This window comes from Saccostrea cucullata, unplaced genomic scaffold (assembly GCF_032062105.1).
Source record: "Saccostrea cucullata isolate Sc308-1 unplaced genomic scaffold, CSIRO_AGI_Scuc_v1 ctg286, whole genome shotgun sequence".
NCBI lineage: Eukaryota > Metazoa > Mollusca > Bivalvia > Ostreida > Ostreidae > Saccostrea > Saccostrea cuccullata.
Window position 1 is genome coordinate 297483 of NW_026929666.1, and position 13361 is coordinate 310843.

General features: G+C 32.9%; 2 protein-coding genes and 1 pseudogene across 2 annotated transcripts; 1 reads left to right on the plus strand and 2 right to left on the minus strand.

Annotated features, from left to right (window-relative positions):
• Window positions 1-313: 313 nt before the first annotated feature.
• On the minus strand, window positions 314-2429 carry LOC134281683 (uncharacterized). The gene is made up of 3 exons (XM_062764116.1): window positions 2296-2429; window positions 1670-1853; window positions 314-1082 (listed from the first exon to the last, which is right to left on the minus strand). Exons 1-3 carry the CDS (start codon window positions 2356-2358, stop codon window positions 508-510), a joined length of 822 nt encoding a protein of 273 aa, XP_062620100.1. The 5' UTR covers window positions 2359-2429; the 3' UTR covers window positions 314-507.
• A 2571-nt stretch (window positions 2430-5000) lies between these two features.
• On the minus strand, window positions 5001-8045 carry LOC134281684 (MANSC domain-containing protein 1-like). Its single transcript, XM_062764117.1, has 4 exons — window positions 7898-8045; window positions 6802-7058; window positions 5424-6515; window positions 5001-5258 (listed from the first exon to the last, which is right to left on the minus strand). Exons 2-4 carry the CDS (start codon window positions 7001-7003, stop codon window positions 5044-5046), a joined length of 1509 nt encoding a protein of 502 aa, XP_062620101.1. The 5' UTR covers window positions 7004-7058; window positions 7898-8045; the 3' UTR covers window positions 5001-5043.
• A 1713-nt stretch (window positions 8046-9758) lies between these two features.
• LOC134281699 (FNIP repeat-containing protein cigB-like) lies at window positions 9759-13083 on the plus strand (annotated as a pseudogene).
• Window positions 13084-13361: the final 278 nt, after the last annotated feature.

Here is a 13361-nt window from a genome sequence, read left to right on the forward strand (position 1 = left end):
AACATAGTTTAAGTGAAATGCACTTTTGATATCGGCATTCCAACATCTCACCTGCCTTCTATTCTTCAGAAATATGAAGTATTTTCAGTTGGTATTTTTGCAAATCTCTTCAACTTTGGACTTAACCTTCTGAATAATTTTGAATATTTTATGTTGTGTTCGCAATGGCTTTTGAGTCACATTTTTGGCCTCAAAATCATTTAAACAATTCTCAGTTCCCTAAACACTAACAACAGCTATTATTTTATTTTAATCAAATTACATATATGAATTTTATTACACATTGATTAAAACACGTTGCTTTAATTGCATGTATAGGCATTGTGATCACCACTGATAAATAAGGTTTTTGTAATCAATTTGGTCCTGGAGGGAAATTACCAAAAATTTTATCAAAACAAAATACGATTTTGATATACATTTTCAAAAAAGAATCTTTATTTTGTATTTGTGAAGAATTGACGTTTGTACATTAGCTTTTGCGCATTTTTCTACACACAGTTATTGTTAAATGATAGTGAATTTCCACATACGAGTCACAGAGACTGGATAATAATCTGCCTTCGTGAATTCGTGAATCATCATCGTGAAATTAAAGCCAGCAACTTTAACCCCATCGGCGGCCATGTTGCCCTCGTTAAAAATTGCATAAGAATTCTCCTCAGATGCAAATGTATAATCGGCGGAAGTAGAGACGTAGTTAAAATACTTTCTGCCAGCTTCAACATACAATCCAGAAACTTCCTTAGTCTTTCCATTGTTATTCATCGATATGTCAAAATATCCCGTATTAAGAACGCCAGTCTCTTGTCCGCATTCATGAACAGCAGCTGTATACCGGATGGTGTCTTGATCTGGTTTTGATTTATCTACCTCAATCTTGCAGCTGGATTCCATAAATTCGGTCTGAGTTCTATTCTGTAGACCAAATTTCTCCTCTAGTACTAATGTATGACTAGGGAATAAGAATTGTGTGTATGTTTCTGACGCCGATGCAGAATTAATGGAGAACCAACAAGTTCCGCCATAAACTTGTAATCGCAGGATTACTTCAAACTCCGAAAAGGTTCCTGAATCATACACTGAAAAAGAATCATACAGTTTTAAAATTCGGGAGGGAAATGCCTCCCTTTGATAGGCTTTTCTTATTTAGGTCTATGATTACACTGAGAAAATTTGCATCAACTGACATTAAACTGCAAAAGTATCTATTGTTATTCATCTATTTAATTAAATTAAGATCAAAAATGTATTTTTTTCTGCAGAAAAGATCCAAATTACTACATTGTGTGTAGCACGCATCGAAATTTTTAAAGATGAGGGGAAAATGCAATTGCCCACATTTTTCGAATATGCCTTGTAAAATTTATGCATTTTATATGGATATGCATTAAATAAAATACGGAGAAATGTACAAGCTAGTGAAGTCACACTTAACATGAAAGGTCTTACGAAATATGTACTACTAGGATTTAGAACAACAAGGAAAGCATGAATTACAATTTCCCACAGTTTGTGCTTTCACATCTTTTCTTAAAAAATAAATAGGGTTATTGAAACCGCTTCTACTTTATCGACATACTAATGTAAATTTCAAGACAAATACAAAGTATTAAATCTAAAACAACAAAAAATATACCTAACAACGGGTGCAAAGATTATACAATACCTTTTGCAAACTTCAACAACTGTAAATCGTCTTCACACATGTCATAAACGGGACCATACATAGAATCAGAGGGGCCACGAAATCGTCCGGAGAATGTGGAAAACTGCTGAGCCTGGTCAATTGAAACGTTCATATTTAGAGCTTGTATCTTCATCTTTCCTAGGGCTCTTAGCGTCTGGACAGTCTGAAAAGAAATACATCAAAAACAAAAACAAAAACTTTTTACATGTACTTCACTGTCTTTGATTTGCGATTTGCTTATACGACAGAAAAGTAAAGTTTACAATATATCGTGCTAGATGATTATGACAGCCAAAACAAAAGTTGATAAAATAGTTATAATGGATTACAAATGTGCAACATGTTTTATAAAAGTTGTACAAACTGCTCATGTCATTCGAAAGCAAGTTGAAAGGTTCAGGGTGAGGAGATCGGCAGGTTTAAGGTTCTTGAAAAGAAATTTATTTCTAAAATTTAGTTTGTTGTTACGAAATCCTTGTCGTGGAGTTATTTAAATAAAAAGCTTTTTTACCAGAAATCTTACTATCAGTTTGAATTACAGCTCTTGTGGAAAAGCTCGGTTAGATTTGTAAAAGTTTTAAAAGAAAAAAAAACAATTAACTTACACCATGACTGCTTCCAAATTGTATCACTGCAACATAAATAGCTACCATGATGGCAAGAGACATGTTGGTCTTACTTAGATCCTAAAAATCTTCAGAGACAGCGCGTTGATAGAAAATGAAAGTTTCATTTGCTCCGAGCTAGTGAACTGAATGTTATATACAGGAATATACACATAATTGAGATAACACTGATAAGGTCAGACTCATCTTATAACCATCTGTTTGACAATTTGTTTTTAAAATTACTAAAATGTCATGTCATTGTGCCATATGGCAAAGCCATTAGAAGGTATTTCTAGAGTGACTGTGAGCTTGTAAAAAAAATTACACAACACGTCTTTCTACATATTAAAATAAATGTATAGATCTATTATCCAATTTTTAAAATTGATTTCGACATCCTTTTTATATAAATTACAGTACAGGAAAAATATGTATACATGAATATGTTATGTGTATTGAATGATCTTTTTAAAGTGTATCATTAAATTTCCAGAACAAAATGAGTTAATCATAAATTCAATCGAACAATTCTGGCTTTCGAATTATTGCTGATTTAAAAAAGTTCATGCACATTTATCTGGAAAAATTTACTTCAACAAAATATGATTGATTAAAGTGTGTGCACTGAAAAAAGGTCTTATAATTTGAAGTACCCAGGGTCAGGTAGCACAAACATTTTTTTGCAAAATATACATAAGAACAATTTATTACTTTAGATTTTACTGATTGATGTCATTTTTTGCTTAAATTCATACTTTATTTTAAACACCGTTTCAAGTAGATAAACCTATAACTCTATCATAACCTTTTAATAAACTTTGAACTTTTCATTTTACGCATATAAAGTAATTAATGACTTATAAAACTGAAATAAAATAAACATTTTATCTGTAATTTCAGCCATATATACGGTTAATCTATTAACCTATTGAAATCAGATGGGTCAAAAGTTCGGAGTAGAAATACGACTCATTAATTCAACTTGTTAATTAGAATTATCTGTTAAAGCTAAAATGTAATTTTTGCTTAGAATCTCCGTATTATACTGAATAGCGAAATTACTAAATATTGAAATAATACCTTAACATTAGTGTTTTACCCGGATGAGAGAATTATTGAAGAATTCACAATTGTTGTCTAAAATACACACAACTACATGAATATACAGGTATCAAATTCATCAAATGATGCTTAAGAGATGATGTGGCAAATGAATAAATACATTAGTATTCTATATGATTAGTTTGCAGTCTGACTAATGCTGTAAACTTTCTATTTAAATTAAAAGGTTTTAAAAAAGAGGTTCTTTATAAAAGAAAGCAGTTTTGGATTTTCAATATACATTTGCCTACTAGCTTGAAATGAAAAAAAATTTAAGAAAATGGCCCAAAAGTGATCCCAAGGTGAAATTGAATTTCAAAACTTTGTATATCTGCACCCCATTATCAAATATTTTCCACAAGACGGTTTGCCTACCGCATACAGAGTAATATTTAACATAATGTTTAAAATTGATTGATTGCTTGATTGATTGATTGATTGATTGATTGATTGATTGATTGATTGATTGATTGTTGTTTTACATCTCATTCGAGAAATTTTCACTTATTTAGAGATGTGGGGTCATGCTAATAATTTTATATTTTCCTCATCAAACTTCTTTTGAAATATGATGGCTGGTGACTCTTTATGAATTTTCTATTTCATCCTAGGGATATTCCAGAGTCAATTCTAAGGCCAAATGCGGGACATATTTTTTTTTTCAAGACTTAACCCTTACCTTCAAAACTCTTTTTAAACAGAAATTATGCTTCAATATTTTCATTTCCATTTGTTGTCTCTGTGATAACTCTTTCAATTGAAAGTTAGAGGATTTGTTTTCTTGATCATATTTTCGGCATGTACATTTCGCCAAGCGATACGTCAGAAGCTAAGGAGGCCTAATGTGCATGTAAATCATACGTCTGTCTTTATGTCTGACGGTAGGGAGGTCTAATATAAGTGTTAATCTCGTGCGGCTGTCCTTGCGTTTGACGACAGTGGGCTGTGACTATTGAAACTGACATGGGGGCCTTGTATTATTTTAAATTTATTAGAATAAATTTTTAAAATCTAAATTAACTATTTTATTTCATAATGAAATACAAATAAAAGGAATCACTGTCTAGTTAGTAGAGCAGACGAGGGACATCAACGATAGTTGGAAACGTGGGATAATTTATGCATAACGAGTTTTGCCCGTTTTGCAAACTATTTTTATGCCCTGGCATACTCCACAAAATAGACAGGGGTTCCTTTATTATTTAAACTATCAAGCTGAATCTGATGAAATACAAAGATAGGAGGCCTGGAAGGTCGCCCACAAGCTCACATGAAAATCAATACTCATATGCAAATTTGTGTGAATTCTGGAAACCAACATTACTTACTTAATATTCAGTTGTTTCAATAGAATGGACTACTTCATGTCCTTGAAAAACATTATTAGTAACTGATCATGAACTGTTTTCACAATTTTAATCAGTCATGTTTGGGAAAAATTCAGGAAACAGGTATTTGATTTGTTCATGCGTGTTGTTGCTTTAAAAAAAATCAAAATTTAGCAGATTTAAAGAAATTTCTATAATAGAATAAAATACTAGTACAAGGATATACTGTGCTTCTTTTAGATTAGGATCGCATTTGTAATGATTTAAAAAACGTCAATGACAATAATTTATTACAATTAATAAACAACAATATAGTTTAGTTATACATTCCATTTACTAAATAGTCTATACGAGAGTAATGTCGGCGCTGCCAGGATTCGAACAATTTTTTGCCAAAAATCACCACTATAGCAATAATAAAAAACATTCCAAAACACAACAATGCTATCAATCCCCCTAACACTGCAGAGGACGGTCCTGTTTGATTTGTTTTGTTCTCAAGACCACCACTGGTAGAATTTTTGTCTTCATCTGAAACATCAAGAGGTAACTCAATAGAATCCTGTTCCAGAACTTTTTTTAATTGTCTATGGCATTTGGTTTTTAAATGTATTTATATACAATGTATACTAAAATATTAAAAAAACACATTGAAACAATAGTTTTTGATAAAATAAAATTTTAAAAAATTCTCACCCTGTGCCACCGTTTTAAGTTCCATTGTATCGTTTACATTCGGATTACTTGTTTCTAAAGAAGAATTTTTTTGATCTAATTTTCGGTTATTTGTCAACATCGGTGATATTGTCGTCATCGTCGTCGTCGTTGTTGTTGTTTTTGTGACGTTTATATTCGCTGCTTTTGTAGTGATAACAGATGATATGTGTTGTTGTGAAGTAGATACATGTACAGATTTGGAAGATGAGGAAGGTGATGATGTGGTTGTTGTTGTTGTTGATGATGATGAAGTCGACGACAACGACGATGAATTCAAAGGAACAAATGACTGTGTTGATATTGGTGGACGTTTAATTTGTGGAATTGTTGAATTTACTAAGGAATCATTGACTTGAAGTCCGGGTAGTGTTATGTTGAGAAGTTGACTTATTTCCTTGTTTGTCAATTCCTCACTCGTTACATTGTTTCTATCAAGTTCCATATTCTCGGTTACATTATTTGAGCTGCTTAAAGTGTTATTATTCATTACAGATACAGATGCTGTTGTAGATGGACCTTGCAAAATTACAGATGTTGCATTCTGATCAGCAAAAGATTTTGCCTCTGACACGGAAGCTTTGACAGTTGTTGTCTTGGGCTTTGCACTAATTGTTGTCGCGTTTGTTGTTGTCTCTAAAACTGATGCCGGCGATACTTTTGATTTTGTTGTATTTGGAGGGGGTGGAGCTGGCGTTGTAGCTGTTCGTGTTGTTGTTGTTGTTGGGGGTTTAGTTGGAGTTTTAGTTATAAACGGAGAAACATCACTTAATAATGGCGCATTTGTCGGTGTCACTGATCCCAGAGCTAACTGTGTGGTGCTTTTAACGGTTGTTGAATTCTTTGGTGTAGTCCGTGTCGTGAGAATGGATCCAGAACTTGTTAGTTTTCCTGGTGTGCTGGTAGACGGTGTTCCCTCTTTCACTGGAGTATCATGTTTTTTATCGACTACATACGTCACCATGCCGTCTTTATTTTCAAAAATACACTCGAGATCTTGCGAACAATCGAGAAGGAAGCAGTTTTCCTTGGATTGGTTTTCTTTAGTGTCATAAATCACCACAGAACATTTTTCTGAGGGAAAATAATTCCATTTTACTTTGAATTATAATTCAATTAGACAATACTTTTATGAATTACATGTAGTAACAGTATAATTAAGATTTCTGAATTTCTGTAAGAATATAAACGATTAATGAAAAGAGTTCATTTTCTGCAATAAATAAGAATTCCTCAAAAAAATTCATTCCTGGAGAAAGTAATAAAAAAGACATTATTTACAAGTATTTCTATTTTTACCTTTTTTAAAATAATCTCTCTATTTCGTTTTTTGTCTAATTTATCTTTTTATCTAAATCACCTGACTGACAACAAGCTTGCTGACATTCCTCTTTGTTGCTGACTTGGGCCTCTGACAAATATCTTGCATCATGGTCATTCTTCAGATTGTTAACGTTCACCCACTGATTGTCCAAAGTGTCTATGACGTCACAGTGGTCTGCAAGCACTGAATGGGCCGTGAGGAGAAGCAATGTAGCTGTTATGACACTTCTAAGTGCCATATTTGAAATGTTGTTGACATTCGAATAGTATCAATTCCTAGTCCATCGAAGTACACTATGAAATAAATAAAAAATATCAAATGCTGCGTTCACTTTTGATTTCGTTTTCTTTCAAGAACATGGCAAGCGGTAAAAATGTGCGCAAGATTTACTGCTTATTAAACAAAGGCGACAGAGAGGTAAGGACGGCACATACACAGTTTAGTATGCAGATAATTTTTATTTTATTCAATAAAAGCATATGTGTCATGGGCAGATTTGATGGATGTTTATTTTGTCTCCCGACAAAATCAAGGGCAATAAAAGAATCTGTATAAAGGGACTGTAGATTCGAGCCAGCTGTTGCAAGGTATGCATAGAAAATCAATTATTTGTGCAAAATACTTATGATATGAAAGACACCATTGTACGATAAAGAAAATATTGTGAAATCGGATTGCTTTGCAAGGAATTTACCTTTTATATTATTATCTTTTACTTAAGTACTAATTGCGTGCGATAGTTGAAATTATATATATGTAAGATGTGAAAATAATATTGATTATAGAGCCAACGTAGCGATATGTAGCCCTATAGCCTTATCTATTTACATATAGATTGTAATGGTGATACTCCTCTTCCTTCGACTTAAACACCAAAAACTTTCATCTGAGTAGGATTATGCTAATTTTGCTAAGATTAAAACGATCATCTAGAGGAGCGGCGGTGCGGACTAACAACAAAGTATTGCTGTATTACGCTGAACCCCTCTTCCCTCACTAATTCGTGAATTTCATAAAATTCATTTTTAAAAAGTCGTTTCTTTTTATCTGAAAAGAAGATTTATATTTTTAAATCGTTTTTTAGATACTAGTAATAGGAAGTTTAAAGGGGAAAAAACTGTAAAATACTTACCTTCATCATATCGTCTTTCTTCTTCCAAATATGCATGGGGTTATTGACTAAAACTTGTAACGAGACACGATCAACATATGTATCTGTAATGCACCATCGAACATCGATGCCCCAGCTGTTACCGAGGCTAAATAAAAGGCTGGAGACAGTCATATCCCTGTACATCAAGATGTTATTTCTATTCAATGCACAAAGCTTTTTAAAGTAGTGGAAAAGGACATAAATGAGTCACAAACGCTTATTTTTCTTTCGTAACATTCAAAATTAATAGGTGCAGTACATTTAGGCCCGTATATATTTCTGGAAGGGTAAAATAAAAAAATCATTTTTAAAACGTTCATCATTCATGGTCGACGTTTTAAATACATGTAAGGGGGCAAACATCAAGTTTATATCAGTTGTGAATAAGCATGAAAGCATCCTCCTTTCGCAGAATAATTTTTTTTTGGCTGTTGCTATTTAGCTCACCTGATTTTTCAGCTTATATGTGCTTTTTTATCTCCCAATGTCCATCGTCCCTCCGTCTGTAACCTTTTCACATCTTCAACTTCCTCTCAAAAAATCAAGAACCACAGGGCAGACAATCAGTTTGAATGTGACTGTGCTGCACTGCAAGTTGAATTCGATGAATTTGTTTAAATGTATCCAAATATCATATTTTACGTCGAGACATTTCTAAGAAACAAAAATATCATTAAAAATAATATTTACAATAAATTATCTCCAACGGAGTAAGAGAGGTTTCTGGGTAGCTTGGTAATTCTGTGATGCGAAACAGAAGTGACTTAACTTAATTTTCATTGTGATCAATGTTGCCCTGATTTCTAGATAAATTTTAGTTATTCACGTTTCCTGAAAATATATTTCAGATTTCCCTAAATTGGCATAATATTATTAACTGTGGGGATGAACATTACTTTAAGGAAATGGCAAGTACATACATACACGTTACTTATAATGAAATCGGTTGCATCTTTTAAAACTTATTTGCTTTTCAAAAATAAAGGAATGGACATTTTGAAGAAGACATATTCAATTTAAAAAAAAAAGAGAGGTACTGTGAGCAATGAGCCCACTAAATGATAACCCTGCCTCCCATTATATGATTATAATGACAAATGGCATTATGTAATAATGGAACTGTGAATATATTATTAAATTTTATTCAGTGGTATAGGAGGAGTTGCGGATAACAGATGAGGAGCCTTCTATTAAAAAAAATGGAAGTGTCAATGTTTTGCTTTGGAAAACCCAAAATATGTGTCCGATTAAAAAGTAAAATAGGAGGTCACACTGGCACTATATGACAAAGATTCTGTAAAAGTCTCATAAAATTTCATTCAGTTATAAAAGAGGAGTTGCGGATAAGAGATAGGCACCCAAAAGCGTAACAGAAGACAATTTTTAAACCAGATTTCCCTCTTGTTATATACCCTCCCGCTTTGCAATGGGGGGATAAAAAACACAATTAAAGTTGTATCAAAATCATATATTTACTTACTGTTTTGAGTAAAAGATTCTGCATTTATTACGAGTTCATTGTAAATATGTTGTGAAATCTATCTTGCAATTTTAGCAGCAATGTATAGCCCAGTGGATGATATATTTTTAAATATTTTTCATATATATATATATATATATATATATATATATATATATATATATATATATATATATATATATATATATATATATATATATATATATATAAAACTTGATTCTTATTGTTGGAACAAGCCTGCCCCTGGTATATAAGTATGAACCCAGTGGTTCTTGAGAGGAAGTCTTTTAGAATTTTCCTATATGTTACTATGTAAAAGTTGGACTCCCTATTGTGGCCTTGCCCTTCCATAATTTTAAAGAATTCACATTCAAAGTCGATCAGCAAAGTCATTTAAAAGGCCATTCAGGGAAAAAAATCGTATATATTTGTAATAAAATTAGATTTTATTGTAAAATTAATACCCCAGAGGTTCATTTTTATCAGAATCTACACTACTACATTTACAGATGCTTGAGAGGAATATTTTAAATTTTTTTCTGATATATTCAAACGTAAAATGTGGATTCCCTATTGTGGGCCCGCCCTACCCCAGGGGTCATGATTTTACCAATTTCAAATTTACCCTACCCTAGAATGCTTCCACAGAAGTTTCACCTTTCTTGGTCCACTGGTTCTTGAGAAGACTTTTGAATGACTTTACCCTATTTTTGTCTTTACCTGATTATCTTGCCTTGTAAGGGGATTTTACCATTCATTTTAATAATTTAAAATCCCCTTCACCCAAGGATGCTTTGTACCAAGTTTCAATTGGTTAAAATTGGCCCAGTGGTTCTTGAAAAATAAAACTGAAAAAAAATTACAGAGGATGGACGGGCATACAGACGAACAGCTATATGGACAGATGACGAACATCGGATGATCAGAAAATATCACTTGAGCTTTCAGCTCAGGTGAGCTAAAAATTCATAATTGCATGATGCTTTTAATTATTCACGTTTAGAAAACGAGTTTCAGAATTGATATTTTCCCCAACATTGACATGATTTACTGCAAATTGGGCAAATACATACACTCACCTACCTAATGAAATCGATTACATTTTTTTTAACTGAATTGCTTTTCAAGAGTAAAGGGGTGGACTTTCTATGTAGATATTTTTAATTCAAGCAGGTATATAATTCAAGTTATACAAAAATTATCTATTTATTTTGTGTAGTATACTTCTGCATTATGTGTGCATTGTAAAATATGTTATCAAAAGTACCCTGTTATATTATCAGCAATGTATACGATGTTCTGTGTACTCATTGTACTGCACGTGCATACTTCAGTGTCAGTATTTAAAATTGATCTATCTATCACACCTGGCTTCTCGTCCTAACCTTCCAAAAGTCAGTCAGCAAAGTCATTTATAGATCATTAAAAATACACAATCACAAATCAACTTAAACATTTTATTATTATTTTTAAGAGAAAATAATTTATTTTCATGTGCATTTGCTAAGAGAAAAAATATTTAACATACGATGAATAAAAATACATTGTACAAGTCAGCACTCTTAAAAATTACAATGTGTACAGTAACACATTTAACTTATTTTCTTTTAATGTTTAACATAAAGTATCTTTTATAGATGGCATTATCCAAAATGGACATTCCTCCTAGAGCCCAACACTTTTTAGAGTGTGACATTGAAGAATGTGAAAGAAACTGTGAGTTTTATTGCAACAATTGCCATTTAAGACTTTGCAAACAATGCAAAGGTAATCATCTGAAAAGTCCAAAAAAGAAAAACCATGAAGTGGTCCTGTACCAGCAACGCAAAAGACAACTTCCTGTGGAGAAATGTGAGATCCACCCCACTAAAGATGTGGACATGCTCTGTGAAGAATGCCAAGTTGCAGTATGTTCTAAATGTGCCACACAGGCAGACCATCGAGGGACATGTATTTACTGATTTGGAAACTGTTTATGCAGAAAAATATAAAGTTTTTCAAGAAGATATTACCAAAATCCATGAGTACTTTCTCCCTACATCAGAAAATTTGAAAAAAGAAATAAAAAAAGATTCATCAGAAATCAAACACCTTATGGACAACATCAGAACATCAATGAAGACTGAAGGTGAGACCCTGAAAAGTCTGGTGGACACAGTCATATCTGATAACCTGAAGCAGCTAGACCAGATAGAGCATTCACTGTTAGAAGATCTTGAATCCCAAGACAGGACCATGGATGATTACATCACTTATCTTAATAACCTTGTTAAAGAGCTTCAAAGATGCCTGTCCCTACAGAACCAATGAAATCAATGTCTGAGAAGAAACCAAAGATCCAACCCATACCAGAGACAACAAAACCAGTCATACCAAGATTTATTTCTGCTCAATACAGCAAAAGTGATGTCGCCAAACTACTTGGTAAAATAGACCTTCCACAAACTAAAGGAGAGAAGAGAGAAATTACATGTGAGACCATGGAAAGTGTTTACAACCCAGCAGTGAAACCTACACATAAACAGATGAAAGAAAACAGAAAGAAATCTGACGGGAATCAAACTTTGTCTCTGTCTGCCTCTGTCACCAAGGTCAGGGAGTTCAATGTACCAGGTGTTGATCATGTATTCCATGTATCACTAGATCAATCAGACAGACTCTGGATCAGTGACATAATTGATGATCTTGTCCAAACAGATCTACAGGGGAATGTGATACAGAAGATAAAAACCAGTGGCAAAGATGAAGGTTACCACACAGTGACAGAGGAAGGAAATCTGATCTTTACAGACAAAAACAAGAAAGGCATCAATTGGATAACACAGGATAACAATATCACTGAATTCATTAAAACTGGAGACTGGTCACCACTCAGCATACACTCCTCCCACATCAACGGGGACTTACTGGTGGGGATGGTGAAGGATAAAGAGGGTAAAGTCACCAGGTACAACAAGACAGGAAAAGAACTACAGAACATACAGAGGGATAACAAAGGACAGGAACTGTATAATGGACCACACTATATCACAGAAAACATCAATGGAGATATCTGTTCATCAGATGTTGGTAAAAAAGCAGTAGTGGTGGTAAATAAATCAGGACAATACAGGTTCTCCTACACAGGTCAGAAGTCAGATTTTCTACCCTTTGGAATTTGCACTGATGTCCTCGGTCACATCCTTGTGTGTGATGGATACTATGAAAATAACACAGTTCATCTCCTTGATCAGGATGGTCAGTTCTTGTCTCTATTACTCACAAAACAACAAGGGGTAGAGTATCCCCGTAGTGTGTGTGTGTTGATGATGAGAACAATCTCTATGTGAGACAAGTCTCCGACACACTGGCAGTTTACAAGTATCTCCAGTGATTCTTATTTTGTCATAAACATACATCATGTGTTAAGTATTTCTGACTTCTATAAAACACATATTGGCTGTGTTAAAATAAAGAAAATTATTCTTTTTCTTTCCTGATAACACTTACTGCATGTATATTATCCCTAAAGTAATACAAATTCTAACTATCTGTTGGATTCTGTATCTGTTTATACTTTACAGCTTTATAAATTAAAAGTAAATTTTATTGTTTTTTCTTATTTACAAATTTATTTGTATATGAAATTTAAAGGTACATATATGCTGTACTGTACTTTTAAAGTAAATGTAAATCATTTAGTTTTGTTATCATTTCAAAAGTAATTTTAAGACAAAAGTAATTTAAAGTTCATGAACATGGCCCCTAGTTGGGTTATGTCAGATCTGATTTGATTAGATTGCAAGAACAGCAAATCCATGTTTTGACATATTGCTGCTATGAAAGCATCCTCAGTTAGTGTAGATTCAAGTTTGAACAAATCATTGAAGTTTTAATTGGAACATATTGGAAAAAATCATTCTCTGAAGAACAGAAAAGCTATGTTGTAAGTCATATTGATATGGAAGCATCTTCAAATGTTTG